Raw genomic sequence first — 21904 nt, forward strand, 5'->3', positions numbered from 1 at the left:
CGCACCCTCCCTCTCGTCTTTTGTTGTTGAGTATTTACGTTACATTACATTTGGCAGACACTTTTGTCCAAAGCGACTTACAATAGTGAAGTACTAAAGTAATAGAAGGCAAAAACAACTTCATGCAGGGCCTAAAGGAGGTCAAAGGAAAATAATGGGATAGAGGAGTGAAGGAGGGGAAGAAGGAAATCAGGTTAGAAGTAGTTAGTTTGTTAGAGGTGTTAAGAGAGTAGCGTCAATGAGCAGCGGGGTCACGTGTAATCGTTTATATATATATATATATATATATATATATATATATATATATATATATATATATATATATATATATATATATATTTTTTTTTTTAACTCTGTTTATTTAAGAAAAAATAAAAGAATTGCACAGAAAATGTCTTTTTTTGTTTGTTTTTCTTAAGAACAATTTTATTTGAAAAAAGAAACAAAGAAAGAAAAAAACTAGAAAAGATGTCTAGTGGGTGGAGAATTTTTTATTTAATCTTTGTATTGTGGTTTGTCCTTAAGATTTTTTCCTTAATATTAAGGCAAACTTTGTTTTGTTACTGTTCCATTGTTTCTAAACAAAAATGTTGATTGTGATAAAGTATTTTGTTGTCACATACAATGTTTGGCGAAATTCTATCCTAGGTGTTTTGGGTCCTTTGGATCTATGAAGCTTAAATATTAAAAAGTATCATAATCAATATCGGCAGTACTGGCCCTGCATTTACTTGGTATTGGATCAATACTAAAACTCCCAGTATCGCCCACCTCTAGCCTAAAGCAGACTTTTCACCCAAGTACCAGTAACTGACTCCTCAGAGATCTGAACACATGAGCGCCGCCTGTCGGCTGTGTGAGGTGAAGGAGGAGGAGTGGACAGCTCCAGGAGCCCTATCACAAACACACAATTCACACACACACACACACACACACACACTCAGACCGGCTCGCAGAGGGAGAGAGCTGCTGCTGTACTGTCTGGAAGCTCAAAGCTGCAGCAATGGCAACGCAAGTTTTCAAAAAACAGAAAACCATCGAGCTGAGGAAGAAGCACATTGGGTAAGAGAGCCTTCAGCATTTAGCTTTACTCCTCTGCTGCTATAAAGCGACTGTTAATGTTCTGTTTCTGTTTTTTTTTAAGAGTGAAAGACTTTTCTACACACAATGTCTCTTAATTCACAAACAATTATACAATAAATAGCACATATAGTGTCACTCTAAAGCTTTAATTTCTAAGAATAGTATGTTTTCTTTTTTAATGTGGCTAAAATGTTTCAGTAAATGCCTTTATGCTATGTTAAAGGTGCCTAAAACTAGACACTGTGATAAACATAACAAAAAAAAGAAAACTGATGCTTCAGACTTTTCTTAATGTACTTATTATTTGAAAAAAAATATTATGTGTAATTTTACACTTACAGAAGAAAGGTTTATACTAATGCAGTGTATTATATTAAAATAATAAGGGTCACAACAGCACTTACATAACAGCACTTACAACAAAAAATAAACATAGTTGAATGTTTAAGTAGCTTCTTGTCTTAACTAATTATTATTATTATTATTATTATTATTATTATTATTATTATTATTATTGACTATAGTTAAAACTAAGTTGACACATTTTAAAAATGAAATACTAATTTTATGTATACAACTATAAAAACGCTTTTAAGAACAAGCTGAAGAACAAGCTGAAAACATTTGTTTACCTGTGATTTCCAAACTTTTAGTAGTTTGTAGTTTATTTCTTGTAGTTAAATTTTTTATCACTTTAAGTCTTAAATTTCATGTTCATTATTTTTTCATTTTATGTTCTTAGATTTTAGTTCGTTTTCATTACTTTTATTGATTTATTAGTAATGACTTGTAACTCTCGTTTCATATAGTCTTATATCATGTTATTGTTGTTTACATTTAAGTTAACATTGTTTAATCTTTCTATAAAGCACTTTGAATTGCCTTTGAGTGTAGGGTGATATAGAAATAAACTGTCTTTTCCTTGTCTTTAATGCTTATTAATGTTGTAAATATTAATTAATTCAGTCTTTAGTTTTTAATAATGTGTCTATAAATAATTAGTTGAGACATTCTGTTATAAGTACTGTTAATTAATGTGCCCTTATTGTATGTGTTACCTAATAGTATAATGTAACATAGTCTCTCTCTCTCTCCCTCTCTCTCTTTCTCTCTCGCCCTCTTCCTCTTACACTCTCATGTCCAGACCCTCCTGCAAGGTCTTTTTCGGCCATGACCCCATCAAGATAGTTCGAGCTAGAGGACAGTACATGTACAATGAGAAAGACGAGCAGTACCTGGACTGCATCAACAACGTGGCTCATGGTAGGTAGGCAGGACACACTTATAGCCCTAATTGGTGTATCTTTCTTCCACCTCTTTCACACCCTCAGCTGTAAATCATCCTCTGTCAAAAGACTGCACCGACATTTATTACAGCCATTTACACCTGTCAGCTGGCTAATGCACTCTTTATTAACAAGCAATTGAGGAACATGAGTACTGAACTTCAGCAATACACGTACACAGATTATGCTCTTTAAAAACTTAAAAAAAAACATCTTCCAACAATAGATTAGGACAGTATATAACTGTAACAGTACTTTAAATAAGTATTATATGTGGCATATATATATATATATATATATATATATATATATATATATATATATATATATATATAGTATTACTATAATACTGTATATATAATATAATAATAGTGTTATTATACTTGCAAATACAATATCCAATATGTTAACTAAATGCTTAGTACTAAAAATTCCATTAAAAAAAGCTGATATTTTACATGATTTTATTTATACATAAAACATGCAAAACATTTTATAATTTAAAAAGTCATAGTACAAAAAAATAATGAAAATAAGAAATGTATGTAATTTAAATAAATAAATAAATAAATAAAGGGCTTTTTGGTATTGATTTGTGATCATTTAATGCATTTATACGAAAAAGTCTTAATCGTTCCGCTAAAGCTCAGTTGACTCTTGGTGGATTTGATCTGTTGATCAGATTTATGAATGCGGATGTCTATGCAGCTCACATGCACACTGTCATTAAAGCAGACAAACACAATTACTAAATGTTAAAATACATCTTAACCATCGGATCATATAATTATATTATCTATATATATTATAAATATTGATATATTCTTATGCAATATACAACACATATTTCATAATATCATACCAACTACACAAGTTACTATTTGTTTGTGATTTAATAATAAAAAAAAAGAATCAGCATGGGCTGTTTGTGTGGAAATGGTTTTGTTCTGTTTTCTGATTCAGTGAAACACCATCAAGCACGTGTTTTGTGGTTTTGGTGTTACAAATAAATACTGAGTCAGTAAAATGATAGTTTAGTAAGGTTTTTATCATGGTATATTGTATTGTGTTTCGTCATTTCTTTTAAACATATCAAGACATAGGTTGTTTCAATATAATCCAACTACACTAATAATACAGCTGTGAAAAGGAAGGTAAGTTACAAAGGAAGGCAGAATAGAACTATTTGCACCAGTGGCACTAGTAATTCAAGCCGCCTCTAGGATCTCACTGTAGGTCTCTCTCCTGCAGTACCTTGACTTCTTTTCATTGTTTGTTCTCAGTGGGACACAGTCATCCTGATGTTGTCCGAGCTGGAGCCAAGCAAATGGAGCTCTTAAACACCAACTCTCGCTTCCTGCACGACAACCTTGTCCAGTATGCCCAGCGTCTCCAGGCCACTCTTCCTGAAAAGCTCTCTGTCTGCTACTTCGTCAACTCAGGGTAGGTCTCTTTACAGAGCATGGGAGTGTGAGAATGCACATGTGTTTATGTTATGAGATTTCAATACTTCAACATGTTGAGAATCCATTACTGAGACATGACCCAACATAACTTTTCCCTCAGGGGAGGATAAAAACAGACCTTAGATGCTCATATTTCCCTGTATGACCTAGGAATGTTTGTCAAAAATTTTATTTTTTTAGATAGTTAGTTTTTTCGTGTAAGTAGGTAAATGTTAAGTAATTAATACAGTAACGATAGCTATAATTAGAGGTAGGATCTCTGTAAAAAAAAGGATGTTAAACACTAAATGTGATGCAAAATCAGCTCAATTGAAATGCATTTTATAGTGCTTGTTGTCACAAGCAATCTTTTTACAGAGAGAACCTTTTAGGAAAGTACAATGACGAATGTGGCAAGGGAAAACTGGAGACAGGGTGATTATTTTTTACATTTCAATTAAAAGAGTTGTTTGTCCTATGACAAAAAACAAGCAGGTACATTGTGTTCAGTAGAAATGAATCCACTGTAAAATTAGGTATTAATTCACATTAGTGTAGAGCTGCCTCTAAAGCTGAAAAGCTAGATCTGTGAATGGATTGCTAGGTTTGTTTTATGCTTGTTCCATTCTGACATTACATTTTTAAGTGCACATTAGCCAAAAAGTATAGATAAAAAGATTTAAGTTATGTAGTAAAGTAACAGTAAGATATTAGATTAGATTAAAATGTAGGGCAGATAAAATAAAAAGTAATTTAAAATATAAATTCTTCCGTAAAATAAACATACACAAAACAACTACATAGGTACAGTGATGAATTACATTTACCTTTTTATCGTCCACCACTCTGTATATCAATACTGCAGGATATAAGAGGTACTGCCGCAGCACTGAGGAACAAAATTCATCTGTTGGTCTAGACGTTCCAAAATGTTACATTTCTACTGCTTAATCAGTATATTTTAGCTTACAGGTTGTAATTGAGTTGTTGTCCTGCTGCATGTATCACTTACAATTAAGCTCCAGTTCACAGACAGATGCCCTGTTATTTTAGTTGTATGATTATTTTAGTTGTAAGACTAAGATAATCTGTTTATAGCCAGTGCACAGCAGTGTAATGGAATTTAGCCTCCCCCTTTATCCCGCCTGTGGCTGTAAGCACATGGTTGGCACCAAACTGTGGGTTTGGTGCCTCATTTCTTAAGTGTACCTTAAGTTGTTCGACTCTGAACTGTAGTCTGTTCAGAGGATAAACCTGTTGACCTCCAAGACATATAGAAAGCACTGAATACTATGATACTGCCACACCCATGATTAACAGGGATAATATCTTAAGTGACAGTATTATTTAGTATTATTTAGGTCCTTTCTATTATACATATTATTTAACATGCTGTGTGCATGTTTATTTCTGGATAACCAATACTTGGAAGAGAAAAAGGTTTATGAATCTCCTTCATTTGAATAGCAGCTACTTCAAAGTGGAGTAATGAAAATCTCGTTTGCTTAAAGCATAGCATATTCACAAAACCTGTGTGGTGACATTGTTTTGTTTAAACACTAGACTGCTAGACATGCTAAACTCAAACCTGATTGCCCTTTTTTTAAACAGTGCTTTAAATAAACACATAACCCCTAGAAGTTCATATAAATGTTTAAAAACCTTTGCTTAATAAATAAATAAATGTAAAACTATAATTCACCCTGATTTGTTTAAGGTGGTTATCTTTATCTAGTTTATAGAGAGCACATTTTAAAAGGGTTCACAGCGTGCTAGTGGCCCTGTTGCTGACCTCAGAAATAGACATGCAAATTATTCACAGTTCAAATGCCAAGTCCTTACAATAGCATCTATATTGCTCCAAAGGCCAGACAGAGCCTTACGAAATAGATTTATGTGCAAAGAGAAAGTGAACCCCATGCACTCTCAGCCAATCGCTGAACATCTGCATGTCTCCCGCCCATGCTTACTGGCTTCAGGCCAACTCCCAGTAGCCTGGACTGTAGTGTAAATACATGCAGAACAGGCAGTCCAGAAAAATTGGATACTCATTGTCCAGGTGCCTGTGTGTGTCTTGTGTAAGTATGTATGTGGATAAATATGTGTCTGGCTTAGAGCTTAAATTTGACCCGAGCCCGTGCACGTTCTGCCCGAGCCCAACCCGACCCATCCCATAAACTGTCATTATGAGCCCGTGCCCGATTTAAACTCGTCATTTTTTTAGTAAGTAGATCATTAAAACTGAGCTTTTTTAAAAACTAATTTGGGCTGTTTAAATAAACGAAATATGTTTTGAATTATGTTAATTAACATTGCAACACTGAAAAGGCATAGATGTATTATTTAAATATAAGAAATAAGTACAGCTTAGATCTGTCACAATAAGGATTTTTTGTGGACGATATATCGTCCCAGAAATTATTGTGATACACAATATTTTTGTCATTTTAAGACTAATAAATCTCACTGACATAATGATAACAGAATAGCATAAAAAGCAATTCTACACTTTTTAAAGACTACATTCAAAGACAAATTTTGAATTAATCAATCATTTACTATAGTTAGTTTGGGAATTATATACTTATTTCTTCACCTGCTTTGGTCCAAACTGTGTCTATGGAGTTATTGAAGCATGATTGACTAAAATACTGTTCACTGTTATGTATGTGAACAAACATACAAATAAACACAATAGATGATAACACGATTATCAAAAATTGTTGAGGTCATGTTCATTCATTGTACGATAAAACGATATTGCAATAATTGTGACAGGTCTAGTACAGCTACACACAGCGCTGCAAGTCAAGTGCGAACAAAGTGGAGTAGCTCACGTGTGCGTCCCAGAGCTGCGTGATTATCATGTTTTAACTTGTGCTACTTTTATTTAAAAAAAAAACAGTTTAATTTGTTACTAAGCTATATTGTGATTATCACATCATAGCTTTATATATAAAAAAAAAGATAGCATTAAAAAACAGACCCAGCCTGAGGACAGTGGTGGGTAATCTCAGCCCGACCCGGCCGGAATTTAGGTCGGGTAGGGTTGGGGCTTGTGCAGAGAATCTAAGCTATAGTTTGTCTGTATGCACAGATATTTACTGGATCAAAACCACAGACTGCCAGATACAAGTGGGCGGTCGTTTCCGGTTAAGATTATGCTGTGCATGATTGTCTGCTGTTTCTCACTGGTGTTTGTATGGATGAGTGTTGAGTGGAAATGGTTGGGTGTAAAAATCACAATTTTAAAGCATCCCTGGGTTTCTACAAACTACGTAAATGTAATTTCATTCAGCTGACAGCAAGTGCATTTACACACACTTTAAAATCTGATTACTGCAGAACATCAGAGTTTGTCAGCAATCTGATATTGCTTTGCAACCAGCCAATAAGTATTGAGGAAAACATCATGTAGAACTCAAACTTTATGAACATACATCAGCTAGAAGTCTTTCAGTTTTAAAAAGTGTTTTGTTACAATCTTGAGGGTGCTGTGTTAAACACTCGCTCTGTTTTCACATATTCACGTACTGAGAAACCAGAGAATAACACAGTAAAAAATTATACATGGACTAAAAATATGACTACGGAATTAATTTTTTCACGCTTTATCAATTTGTTTTATCTGATTTTTAGACCTTACACTTCTCTTTAAGTATGGAAGCAAAAGCCAAAACAAAGCATCAGTAAAAGTAAAACCTGCATATTTGTCCCTCTCATGCTTAGTTGAACTTTTAGGACTTTGAACAGAAATGCTTGGTCCAGCAGTTAATAAGAGGTAAAGCTAGTTACATTGTGAAGACACTCATTTATCATACACTGGTCTGTTGCGGTAAAGCCAGTGATTCATCTGAGTAAATTTGGTTATAGAGTAGCATAAATGCAAAGCTTTTAACGAGAGGTAAGACGAATCACCATATATCAACCATTTCTCTTTTTTGGGAAAAATTAGTTATTCATTCATTTTTAATTGACTTGGTAAAAAAAAAAAAAAAATTAAATACATAAATCAAATAAAATGTGCTTTGTTTAGGCTTATATTTCTTATATTTCTACTTACAATACCTGATTTTTTAGGTATTGTTATATATAAAATGAAGAAATGCTTCAAATATGGTGTTTTGTGCTCAAAACTATGGTAGGAATTCTTCCTGGACAAATAAGTAATGCACAGTGATATTGGAATCGTATTGGAATCGGTATATAATTGTTCAAAATTGACAGTAGACTGAAACTTCAAAAAACACACCGTTTAGGCATGGCTGGGCTATTGCACTAAAATATCTTCTTCAGGGCTTTCTCAGTAGTGTTAGAATAGGTACTCAAAACTGCAGTCAGTTCCAGGCTTTTGTAATCCTGCCTGAAAAAGGTATTTTTTTGTTACCCTTTGGAAAACCGGAAAATGCAAAAACAGTCTGTGAAGTGTCTGTTCCAGGAGGAAGGAATTTTCCATGCGTTTTATAACATTCTGATCAGATGCTTTGGCAGGTTTCATGCTCAGTTTATAGCACTTGCACTGTTCTGCTCAAATTTGCAAAGAGGTTCTCAAGCACGAAAATTATACAAAAGAAGTAGCTTAGATAAAAAACACAAATAAAATATCTGTTAATTTCATTTTAAAAGACATCATGTTATATGGGTTTGCTTAGAGACATACTGTATGAGTAATGCAGAGGAGGATGGGTCCTCCCTTGTAAGTCATTGCTTCTTCTAAGGTTTGCTCTGTCAGCTTTGTGGGAGTTTTCCTTGCCTCTGGTTTGCTCACTGTTTTTTTTTTTCTTATTTTTCCCCATTTTCTCCCCTAATTTTGCTCAGCCAATTACCCAACCCACTCATTAGGACCCCTATCACTAGTAATGCCCCAACACAAGGAAGGTAAAGACTAGCACATGCCTCCTCCAATACATGTGAAGCCAGCCTGGCCCAGCCACTGCCAGACTACTTTACTGGACAAAATAATTACACTATTGTAATTTTACTGGCAATTAAGAAAAACATTACAGAGTGTAGCAGTAAAAAAGAAAAAACTCATGTTGGTACCGAAAGTGACACCTAGTCACTTTAGGTGCCTAATATTTGGAATGTATTCTGCTTTTTAAGCATAAGATTTTAGACGTGGTAAAATCATAGAATAGGTTAATTTTGTTGCTGCACGGCAATTATTACTACAATTTTGATTGGTACTGGGAAGAGTTACTGAATTTAGCTGTCGAATGCATCGTGAAAAAATATAGATGCATTTGAACTGCTATAAAATGGTTCAAATGCATATTGGGTGCGTTCACACTAGAATTTTCATGTGGTTTAGCCTTATCCAGATATAATTCTGATACTCAAGCCACATAAAGTGATCAGATGTGCACTACATTAAATATAAAAGCAGTCAGCTATTCAGAGTTATGTCTTTTCTGAGGGGAGTAGCTAAATCTAGAAGTTCTGATTAAAAGCTAATGTTTCACTGCCAGTCTTTACTATTTCACTGCATTCCTCTCTTTTGACTTTGTGACTCTTTACCCTTACACTGCATTCTTGTCCTTTGACCTTTAGCTCTGAGGCCAACGACCTGGCCTTGAGGTTGGCTTGGCAGTACACTGGCCACAGAGACATCATCACGCTGGATAAGTAAGTCAATACCACAGCGCATCTCTGTCTGTTTTCTCTCTACACTCACTCCTAAAGAGTAACCAGGTTTATAGAAGCACTGAGAAGTGCTATCAGCTTACACATTAACCCTGCCCAGTGTCTTGTGTCTGCTTTTGACCACAAAAGCACTGAATCAGCTATTTATTCAGACTGGCTTGATGTGGAATGATAGTAGAGAGCATTACGCCCAATAACCACCTGGAAGTTCAAATGGAGTTTACCCTTAAAGTGGCAGTAATTAATAGTGATAACATAAGGCTTGCTGCAATTTTAAATTCATTATCTCTTATTTACAGCTCGTAGAAAGATGCTGAGTCATGCTGTGCGAGACTCAAACCTTACAGTACATGCAAGATACAGTATAAAAGGAATTGTTGCATAATTATAATTGGGATATTTTTGTAATATAATAACACCATTTAAGCTTCACATTGTTTGGTCTGATTGTTTGATGAGAGATTGTATTCAGCTACTTTTAATATGTATGTATCTATTAAATGTTTTAGGATTTATTCTAATCCTCGAATCACTCTTTTACATACATCCATCTACCGTACAGACTCCCGAGAACAAATACACTCTTGTGTTTTTTTATTACAAGTTCTAATCCACAGTCATACTGGCCCACACTTGTGTATTTGTTTTTTCATTACTCTCGTTCTTGCCATTTTTTCAGGATAGATGCCCACACTGTAATTCACAGCTATACTGACCCACAATTATGTATTTGACATTTTTTGTTCCAAATACCTCCCTTTTATTCCCAGTCATTTTTGCACATGTCTAAGCCCTCAAGTTATTGTGTCCCCACAGCCTCTAAACTGCATGTACTTTTTTAGCTTTAATCCACAGCTATATTTACTCACACTTAAGCCTGTCACAATAACTACGATTATCCAATTATCATACAATAAATGGACACACTCTCAATAATGTTGCTTTTCGAGGAGAAGTCCATTCATGTAAATTAGTCTGTATGTCAACTTTGTTTTAAAAACGATATTTTTATTATTTTTGATTTAATGTATTTAAGATATAGGCCTTCATTACATTATTGACCTACTGTATTCTACAATGTATGGACTTGTCTACAGAAATGTCAGCTTAAATAAAATGAGACACCAGTTTCAATTGATTTAATATTATTACTATTAGGATATTTAAACTATGTAGTAATTCAATTTGAATGTCTGAATATTCTTTAAAAAATGTATTATTTTTTAAAACTATGTAATTGTATTATTATACTGTTATATCATTATTTTAGCAGCATAAAATGGTCTTAAATAAAAAAAAATATTGATTATCACATTAATTTCTGGGACAATATATCATGCACACAAATAGTTTTTGTGACAGGCCTACCCACACTCACTGTTTGTTATTTGTCCATCAGTCACGCCTTCCATTCAGCTGTGCAGCCATTCTGCGGTTTATTCAGGATATGCACTCTCATAGTTAAATAAGCAATTTTTATATTTTTAAAGTTTAACAGGCACATTGAAAGTAGTATAATTTGATTTCTTATGGATAAGGCTTGAAAATAAATGGATTTTGGTCTTTTTGAAAAAGATCTGCTATCTGACACGCCTCACATAACAGCAGTTTGCTCTATTCTTTGTTTACAAGTTGGGCATTCAGTTCTTGACAATGTTCATTGTGCTGTTCCTGCAGTGCCTATCACGGCCATGTGTCGTCACTCATCGATATCAGCCCTTACAAGTTTCACCAGCTCGCACACCCACAGCAGAGTCAGCATGTGCATGTGGTAAGTACTGAAAGATAACTCGCATACACACCCCACACACACCCATCAGCTGACTGCCAGGCAGATATTCTGGGCTTCAGTTACCCTCTCTCTTTTTTGTTTTTTTTTCTCAAGTCAGGCTGAAAATATTTACTGCGGTCATCATGGCATCCAGCCGTACTGTGTCAGTACTGTAATCCAGCACTGCTTTGTTTCAATTACTGTAAAACCGCAACCAGCGGTCAGGTTAATGCTTGTGTTGAAAAAACTTGCTCTCAGTTACGTCTTGCTCCATTGAATACTTGTTGAATATTGCATGGCCTAGACGACTCCTCAGGTTTTTTTTTCCCTAACTTGGGAGATCGAGTGGAACACAGTGTTCATTGCATTCATCTTGTCAACAGTCAAAACATATGTTCATATAGAGGCATGGCCAAAAATATTGACACCCCTGCACTTCTTGCAGAAAATGCTTTGGTATTCACATGTTGTTGTTTTTTTGTTTGCACTGGAACTGGAACAAAAAAAAAGTAATATCTGATATTATTCCACACAACATCATACACATGTTGGCACCTGGTCAAAAGTATAAGAAATTTTTGCATCAGGATCATGTGATGCTTCTTTAAATTTGATTAAAACGAATGAATGTAAATTACACAGCATATTTCCATAACCCAAATGGCACTTTGCAATCAACACTCCATTATACTCAAATGAAATGACACAGCATCCAATTGCACACAGCGTACTCTTAGCCAGAAATGACTGTCCACCTGGAGGCCTGCATTGAGCACTAGCTCTAGGCGGGTTCACCAAGGGCAGAGTGCTAATACTTGTCTGGAACTACAGACATATCCTTTTCAACATATCCAATATCCAGTTTACCTGATCACAGTGTTATTAGACTATGGGAGGAAACTGGAGTCATGGAGAAAGCTCACATGAACAAGGGGAAACATGGCAACTTCAACCAGATAGGGACTTGAATCCAAGACCTCATCACTGAAAGGCAAATGTGCGACCTCCAAACCACTGTCTCTGCCCTAAAGCTGTATTTGTGGCATGTACAGAACAGGCACCATAGCTAACCACCCTGAACATGGACAGAAAAGAAAAAAGGATGTGTGTTTCCAAATTGGGCTACCAATGGTTTTGTTCACTCCATTTCTGGAGCTGAATGTGGAATAATATCAGATTTGACTTTTTCTCTCATCTTTTTTTGCATAGTTTTAATGTAAATAAGCAAACAATATGGTCATGATTTGCATAATTTGATTTGAAGTTTATTGCAATTATTAGACATTTGCATCCAAAGCATTTCAACAGCCAAGTTCATACAACCATTTATAACATTTATACGAACACAATTACATAACTGCAGTTAACACCCTGCAGTTATATTATTTTAAATGCCTAATTCCCAGTACCACATAATACTTGCTGTACTACACTGTAAAACCTCATCTTGTATTCATTTGTTTTTATATAAAATTGTTAGAATTTTTGGAGCTTATGTCTTGAAAATTGTCAGTCACCTCTAAATTGATATGTGCTTTTTAGGCTCCAAGTCCAGACATCTACCGAGGAAAATACAGGGAAGACCACCCAGACCCTGCTACTGCCTATGCAGATGATGTTAAAGACATCATTGAGAAAGCTCATGCAAAAGGGCACAAGGTATGCTAAACAAGTATTATAAGTGATAAATTTTACATTAGAGGTTTTACTTTTAAAGTCCTGGCTTGGTAAATGATCATAAACATGTTCAACTGTTATTATAATATGAAATATTTATGTCAAACATGTTCAAACTTATTATATTATGGAATATTTATGTCAATGAAATGTCAACCTTAACAATAACCTTACGCAGTACATCGTGAATTTTCTAATGTGAAAAATGTGCATCTAGAAAATAGTACTTTTAAAGGAAGACAAAAACAAAACAAAAATTTGATGCCAAGCAATTTTGGAGTATTTTTCCTGCTCCATTCATCATAAAATGTAAAATTATACATACACACACATGTAAAACAAACACTGACATGCCAAAAGTTGTGAAACAGCAGTATGTAAATCAATCATGAAATGCTACCTTCATCAAAGGGACAACTTTGGAATGCCCATACCTTTATAAGTTGTAAGGTGTTATTTTGTGAGTGAGGTTAAATACTGGCCACTGTGCTCATGGAAAGGCAACATGATGCATGATTCCATTCTTGAAGCTGTGCAGGCATTTAACATTCCTTGATCTACAGTGTCACTTGTGCCAATAATAGATCAGAGAAGGCAATACCACTCACATCATCATATTTCACACTGTCTTCTTTCCCTTTCCTTTACCTCTGCTTTATTTTTAACTGTTTCTTTTCCCAGACTGTTTACTGACTCATAGCAATAGCTCTGGTTGCCCAAATCAAACCAATTCTCAGTTTCTGACCTTTAACGAATGAAGGGTCAGTTCATGCAGACTTTTAGAAGCAAAGTCATGAATGTACATGTTAAAAGCAAGATGGAGGTGAATCAACAAAGCATATGTATTTAAATCATTTGATTTTGGACTGATTTTTATTGTATCATATATTATATGTTTTATTTTTTAAATGATGTCTCTTGAATCTTGGTTTATTATGTGTATTTCCTTTATCTCTGTTTTTCACTCTTTGTTGCATATATGTATATACAGCTCTGGAAAAAAATAAGAGACCACTTAAGAATGAAACCAAGCTGAACTGCTTCAATTTTTGCACCACTAGTGCCATAAAGTTATCCAAAAGCAGTGTGTAGAACTGGTGGAGGAGAACATGCCAAGATGCTTGAAAACTGTGAATAAAAACCAGGGTTATTCCACCAAATATTGATTTCTGAACCCTTTCTTAAAACTTTATGAATATGAACTTGTTTTCTTTGCATTATTTGAGGTCTGAAAGCTCTACACCTTTTTTGTTATGTCAGCCATTTCTCATTTTCTGCAAATAAATGCTCTAAATGACAATATTTTTATTAGGAATTTATAGAATAAAATAACAATGTTAATTTTACTATATATACTATACTATATTATAACATATACCTATAAATTGCAAAATCTGAGAAACTGATTCAGAAACTGAAGTGGTCTCTTAATTTTTTCCAGAGCTGTAAATATATATATATCTTTTTGAGATGATTTAGAACACTGTCACAACTGGGGTACCTTTTGGACTTGTTGGAATTTGGGGTCTTACATAACCTTATCTTTTGTAGATCGCTGCGTTTATTGCTGAGTCACTGCAGAGCTGTGGAGGACAGGTCATTCCACCAGTGGGCTACTTCCAGAAAGTGGCACAGTATGTACCATCAGTCTGATTCATTTGATTGTGATTTATGTGTAGTCCCACCTTTAAATATCAAATATTATTTTATTACAACACTGGACAAGGTTTAAAACATTGGCCCATTTCTCCAAATGTGAAGCATTCTTAAATAATCATAGTTTCAATCTGAACGCTGAAGGTTAAACATGACGGATGCTCTGTGTTTGTACAGATTGTGAATGCCAGAGTCCATGTTTGCATTTCTGTGTCTAAAGCACGTTAATTTTACATACACTGTCTAGTGTGACCATTCAGTTTTTTAGCTCCACATTTTATATAGGACTATTTAATTCAGTCTATAGTCCATCAGTTTCTCTGCATAATTTATTATTATCCTTTCTCCCTGTTCTTTAATGGTCAGGACCCCACAGGACCACCACAGAGCAGCTATGTTCGGGTCATTCTCAGTTCTTTAGTCACACTGGCATGGTGGTGGTGTGTTATTAGTGTGTGTTGTGCTCATGTAAGTGGATTAGACACAGCAGTGCCGCTGGAGTTTTTTAAACACCCAATTGTCACTGCTGCTCAGAGAATAGTCCACCAACCAGATATTTTCGGCCAACAGCTTGCCGTCAGCCCTGATGATGGACTAGAGAATGGCCACTATATACGATTGTCTAATAGAATGGACAGTGAGTGGACACAGTGTTTAAAAACTCCAGCTGCTGTATCTGATCCACCAAATAATAGCTGCTCTTTTGTGGTCTGTGGAGTTGTGCCTATTAAAGAACAAGATGAATGGAGGATAGTAAAGTATACAAAAAAAACATAAGGACTATAGTCTGTGATTATAGAAATACAAAATGAGGGCAATTCGAAAAGAGGCGGTGGCTGACTTTACGTGTGTTGGAGGAGGCATGTGTTAGTCTTCACCCTACTAGTGATGGGGGAGTCCTAATGTGTGGGTTGGGAATTTGGCCATGTAAATTGAGAGAAAATGGGATAAAAAAAAAGAAATACAAAATGTGTTAAAAAGAGGAGGTGATAATAAAATATATTATAATATTCAGACGGGACTGTGTAGATTTTAGTGCTGGTGTTCAGAAATTTGCACTTTTCCACTGTGATCAAAATGCATGTATTTAAAACATTGTACTCTCGAAGATTTAATATGTCTATCACAAATCACCTTTTACAGACATGTGAGAGAAGCAGGAGGGCTCTTCATTGCGGACGAAGTGCAGGTCGGTTTTGGAAGGGTTGGCAGCCATTTCTGGGCCTTCCAACTACAAGGGGAGGATTTTGTGCCTGACATCGTCACAATGGGCAAACCAATCGGAAACGGACACCCGATTTCCTGTGTAGTGACTACCAGAGAGGTGGCTGAAGGCTTCATGTCATCTGGAATGGAGTACTTTAATACAGTGAGAAACCTTTTTTTTTCATTGTACATTAGTTCATAATCTTCATGTTTCTGTTATTCTGGTTGCTGCTGAGGTAAAGGTAAACTGCTGTGGCCTCTCTGCTTGTTCGTTACTAATAGCAGTCCATGTTAGCATACTGTAGCATGACAGCGTTAGCCAGCACTAGTCTGAATCACTTAACCTATCTTAAATACTCACTCGAATACTCAATTAAAAACATATTTCTGCTCCTTAACATGTCATTTTAAAGAGAAATGCCTTAAATGTATCATGTTCCTTAATATCTGATTACACCCTGATCATTTTATGAGATAATACACACTGGTGTACAATATAAGTATAATACAAACTGGTTATGTTCTTTGCTATCCAAAGAGATTCCCTATAATTTTAGACTTATAGGTTTACAACTGGACATCTGCCTTTTTTTCCTGTCTTCTTTTATTATCACTCTTGTGCAATTTATCCGTTTCAGGAGAAGAAAAAAACTTCTAAGCTTTCAGTGGAATATTCTATTTTAAGTAACTATCTGATTCAATTTATCACTTGCTTATAACTATTTATAGTTAAGGCTTAATATTATGAATACTGCATTCACCAGAATTGGATGAATCATGTCTTCTAAATATTTATAAAATTCTCTGTTTATTTAAACCCTGTTTTGACTGAAGAATGTCTCTGTGTGTATCTGCAGTTTGGTGGGAATCCTGTATCATGTGCTATTGGGCTAGCGGTGCTGGACGTGATTGAGAAGGAAGCTCTCCAGAGTAACGCCCTGCGAGTAGGAGGATACCTCACTGACCTGCTGGAGAAGCTCAAACAGAAACATCCTCTAATAGGAGATATCAGGTTAGGCTTAAAACTGCTTAATCAGCATTTCCTGTACACTGCGTTTTTTTCCAGGGGGAGTGAAGGAGCATTACTTCACAGTAATTAACTGTAAAAGACACAGATCCTTACCACATTGTGGTAGCTCTGTGACTTCATTTTAGGTCCACTATAAAAAAAATAAAAGTGTTGACTTTGAGAATAGTCATAATAATGAACGAGTAAAGTTGTAATATGTTCAGAATAAATGTAGTTGAACAGAAATTTCAGCATTTTTATACTAATATTAGTATGGTGCTCATAGGCCATAATATTGAGTATTTCTTTATTGTCATCAGCATCCTTTATTTTAAAGGAACAATAAGTTTTTGTTTTTTTTTATAAAAAGATTCCTGTTAAATGAATGTTTCCCAAAAGTAAAAGAAATAGAAATGACTCAATCTTACATAGTGGGATGTTGTGAGCTGAAAAATGCTTTTTTTATTTTATAACCAGCTGCAGAGCCTACATCATGTCAGTAAAAGGCAACCTAAAGTAAACAGACCTGTAGGAACATATTACATATTGCACCTTTAACATAAGAAGGTTGCTATTTGTTAGCAAACTCTTTGGCCATAATATTGGCCATATTCTTTTAAAACATTATTTTAATAAAAATAAATTATGACTTTATTTTATGGATTACTTTACATGTGTTAGTGTTCACTCTCCTAGTGTTGAGGGCATTTCACAATCAAATGAATCAGACTGATGGTACATACTGTGCCACTTTCTGGAAGTAGCCCACTGGTGGAATGACCTGTCCTCCACAGCTCTGCGAGTGGGTGTGGTAAATTGTGATTAAAACCACATACAATCTACAAAAAGAAATATTGCAACTTTATTCTCTACCTTTGGGCTCTGCAGAATAAAGCAGAATAAGCTATCGCTGCCAATACGATCTGAGTATTGCCAGTTCAAATCCTGGATTATGCTGCTTGCCAGAGTCAGCAGCCGGAATCAGAGAGAGCACAATTGTCCTTGCTCTTTCTGAGTGAAATAGAAATTATGACCTTTTTTCTTTAAATATTCTGACTTTACAGGTGGTTAGATGGCAATCTTACCACTCATCACTCCAACTGTAATATCATTCAGCACACCTGCGCTGGATACCCAGTGATGCTGCATGGTTTAAAAAAAGGCAGTGACTAGCTAGTATTTACCCTCCTTGTGTTGGGGCATTACTAGGTATAGAGTGGGTGGGGTATTTGTGAGTGAGTGGGTGGGGTAATTGACCTTTCAAATTCAAGGGAAAATATGAAATACAAAAAAAAGAAATATTACAATTTGATGTACAAAGTATATCCTATACTCAAGTTCCATTGCTTGTTCCCATAACATTTCATAATCCCATATTTTTTAATGACATTTTCTAGATCTTTCTGTCAATCAGCTCTAGTCAAGTGAGAATAAAGGTTGTCTAGGATCAGAATTGTCTGTGAAAATGACCTGTCAATCATCAACTTCACCCAAGTGAGACTAAAGGTTGTCTATGATGATCCTGTTTTTTTTTTTAATTCCTAACATTCTCCAAAGCTTTCTTTGTTTCTTTAAAAGAAATATCACCAAATGTTTTTTTTTTCCTAGCTGTTAAAAGAATGAAAAATGACAGCTTTTGTGATTTACAGAGGCCGTGGCCTTTTTGTTGGAGTGGAGCTGGTGAAAAACCGGATTGAGAGAACTCCTGCTACAGATGAAGCTCAGACTGTCATATACAGGTAAGGGAGGCTGCTTTTAAACACTAATGCCCTGAAGGCTTGTGAGTCTGTATTCTCATAGCTGTATCTTCATTAAACAAGTACATAAAACAGGTATTACATAACGAATGGAAAAAACAAAGCTTTTTTTTTTCACACAGACTAAAAGACCAGAGGATTTTATTAAGCGCAGACGGGCCGCACCGCAACGTCCTGAAGTTCAAACCACCCATGTGTTTCACCACAGAGGACGCTGATTTGGCAGTTGACAAAATCGACCAGATTCTTACAGGTAACAGCTACTAATTTATGTATTTATCTTTTTTATATCTCATTACTTATTATAATATCTAATTTATGCTTCTATTTGAAGACCTTGAGAAGGCGTCGGACCTCAGTATGCCTGCCGACAAAGACCCTGAAACTATTCCAAGCAAAAGAAAGGTAAGAGAAAAGTTAAATAGCTTATAGTTATAATGGCTCAGTAATTCATCATAGTCAGTTATTAATATATAGGGTTTTTAAAACTTGCTATTATCTAATGTTTACTATATATTTATTTTTGTATGACATACTCTTTCAGTATGAAATACTTAACAATCATATTTTTAATTTTCCAGGAAACCTTGAAAGAAAATGGACATGAGATCCATTCAAATGGCACCACCGATATCCATTCCATAACAAAGACTAACAAAAGACGAAGAACATAATGGACTATGATGTTCTTTAAACATAAAATGTATGCTTCTAGATCAAGGCCAATTTTTGGTACTTTCATGTTTTAATGTATTTATCATGTACAAGACAATTTAAATGAATGTTACGTAACATGAACAATTTATTTGTGTATATGTTAGGGCAAATTTGCACTGACATGCCAAAAGTCATGGGGCAGTTACTTATTTCCCCAAGTCTCGTGATTTTTCCTATATCTCATAAAAGCTAAAAAATAAAAGCTAAAGAATGCTGCTCTGACCTGAAGTATGTGTCTGTGGGATCTGCTGCACTGTGGATGTGAATTCTGCTAGAGTCAGATGATTCTAGCCAGACACCACAAGGCACAATAATCATGTCCTCTATGATTTATTCACAGTGACACTGTGGATTAAGGAATGTTGAATGCTTGCATTAGAAATGGAATGTACTATCCATCTGCCGCTTCATTCCTACTCTTGTTTAGTTAATTCTCGTCACCTTGCCATGAGCATGTTGGCCAGTGTTCAAACCACTCCTAAGTTAACACCTCCTAACTTATATCTAACATATCCCATGTATATTCCATGACTTTTGGCATGTCAGTGTAGTTATTTTAATGGTGAGGCAAAGAAGTTATTTATGTTGCCACATAATTACTAAAGATAAATCTCAGGTGAAAATGAAATTCTACAGATGCTTTAATCATTCTTAAGGGAATAGTGTCTTTACTTTATATAAATTCAGAAAGTACTCGTTTACTAGCTCATTATGTAGAAATGAAAAAGTAATGTTTGGTATTTTGTATGTTGGATTTATAATAGTATGTACATCAGTCGTTGGATGTGCAATACAATAATTACTCCAAAGAGGTAATTGTGCAGTTTTTACAAGAAACACTATGTGTGCACTTTAATATATAAATATACAGTATTTTAGACAAATATTGGGAAGGTACTTTGGGAGATAAATATGTATCAACATTGCTTGAGGTTTTTACAGATATACCTATTAAATGTTTACTGTAAAATAAAGTACTACCATGGCTACCATGGTTTTAATTACACTTTATGTCTGTCTGTCTATCTTTCTATCGCTCGCTCAGGAAAAAAGAGACACCACTTAAAGATTATTAGTTTCTTTGATTTTACCAAATTGTGTTCTGTGTTCTGAATGATCTTAAAAAGAGATATGTATATGTACTGCTCTGGAAAAATATAAGAGGCCACTTAAAAATGATGAGTTTCTTTGATTTTACCAAATTGAAAACCTCTGAAATATAATCAAGAGGAAGATGGATGATCACAAGCCATCAAACCAAGCTGAACTGCTGGACGTTTTGCACCAGGAGTGGCAAAAAGTTATTCAAAAGCAGTGTGTAAGACTGGTGGAGGAGAATGTGCCAAGATGCATGAAAACTGTGAATAAAAAACAGAGTTATTCCACCAAATATTGATTTTTGAACTCTTAAAACTTTAAGAATATGAACTTGTTTTCTTTGCATTATTTGAGGTCTGAAAGCTCTGCATCTTTTTTGTTATTTCAGCCATTTCTAATTTTTCGTCAAATAAATGCTCCAAATTACTATATTTATTTGGAATTTGAGAGAAATGTCCACAGTTTATAGTTATATACTCTATATTAGGGTTGCAACGGTATGAGATTTTCACGGTATGATAACCGTCTCGGAAAATACCGCGGTATCACGGTTATCACGGTATCACAGTTTGTTACATATATTATTAAACTGACCCTTAAAGAAATTACAACAAAGTTTTTTTGTTCAATTAACTATTTATTGTAGAAACTACACCATCAGGTGAAGGAAACCATGTTTTTCCACTACTCTTAAGGGCATTAAGAGTGTATATATATATAAAAAAAAGTTGGTATATAACCAGATACTGCAGAAAGAGGGGATTTATTTCTGACATGATCCTCACAATAGAGATTTCTATTTTAAGGCTTTCACACCTTAAAACCTTCAACATATGAAAAACAGGCACGTCAGAATTTGAAAATTAACGCATGTAAATGAATGGCGTCTTTCACGGCCAGGACCTTTACACGGACACGTGAATCCATCGTAGCACGCACTTCACGCCTGTACCTGCGTGCCCAAATTTCGGATAACTCAGCGCTTTTGCGGGCGCTTACCGCATGGGTTGTGCACGACTACAAAGAAGTTTTATTTAGGTTATTTAGGTAAAATTATAAACTGAACACATACTTTGCGCTGCACAGCGGGGTGGTGTTCTCGGAGATGGGAGAACAGGTTTGATGTATTTCCTCCTTTAGCTGTGACTACGGCCACATTGATTACAAGCTTGTTGATTACAAGATTACAAGTCTGTTTTCAGGCTGTTTGAATGAGCGAAATATGATCAGAATTATGTTAATTAACACCAACATAGAAGCATAGAACTATTATTTAATAAAAATGATTTTTAAGAACAGCTAAACACAGTGCGGAGAAGTTCACGTGCGAGAGAGAGAGACACACAGAGAGAGAGAGATTTGCGTGTTCTGATGTGAGCTACTCACAGGTAAAGGTTCTCTTTTATCTCCTCGTGCTCATTTTAGTCCAATTCATAATTCTGCAGTTTCTCAGTGTTTTCTGTCGTATTTTGCGGCTAGCGCGAGCGCTTACAACTAACACCGCGGACCGCGAGGTGCAGCCGCGCTGCCGCTGTTATGCCGAATCCGACTCCCTG

At 35.1% G+C, this 21904-nt stretch overlaps 2 protein-coding genes across 4 annotated transcripts in view; both read left to right on the forward strand.

The window, feature by feature from the left end:
* The window catches only part of rpl34 (ribosomal protein L34), a 220970-nt gene that overhangs the window by 74983 nt on the left and 124083 nt on the right, over nt 1–21904 (forward strand). The gene's annotated exons all lie outside the window — the stretch shown is intronic.
* etnppl (ethanolamine-phosphate phospho-lyase) lies at nt 908–20256 on the forward strand. The gene is made up of 13 exons (XM_022678299.2): nt 908–1062; nt 2228–2346; nt 3653–3812; nt 9365–9439; nt 11135–11228; nt 12771–12887; nt 14457–14539; nt 15705–15930; nt 16625–16779; nt 18426–18515; nt 18656–18786; nt 18868–18938; nt 19115–20256. The coding sequence occupies exons 1-13, from the start codon at nt 1004–1006 to the stop codon at nt 19205–19207; spliced, it is 1473 nt and encodes a 490-aa protein (XP_022534020.2). The 5' UTR covers nt 908–1003; the 3' UTR covers nt 19208–20256.

The sequence above is a fragment of the Astyanax mexicanus genome, chromosome 8 (assembly GCF_023375975.1).
Source record: "Astyanax mexicanus isolate ESR-SI-001 chromosome 8, AstMex3_surface, whole genome shotgun sequence".
Classification (NCBI taxonomy): Eukaryota; Metazoa; Chordata; class Actinopteri; order Characiformes; family Acestrorhamphidae; genus Astyanax; species Astyanax mexicanus.

What these genes read in the sequence shown, in the direction of transcription:
- etnppl (XM_022678299.2), top strand. Translation starts at nt 1,004, where the DNA reads ATGGCAACGCAAGTTTTCAAAAAACAGAAAACCATCGAGCTGAGGAAG. An exon ending in CTCATGCAAAAGGGCACAAG is followed by an intron (nt 12,888 to 14,456) that starts GTATGCTAAACA and finishes TATCTTTTGTAG; the next exon opens with ATCGCTGCGTTTATTGCTGA. An exon ending in CTATTCCAAGCAAAAGAAAG is followed by an intron (nt 18,939 to 19,114) that starts GTAAGAGAAAAG and finishes TTAATTTTCCAG; the next exon opens with GAAACCTTGAAAGAAAATGG.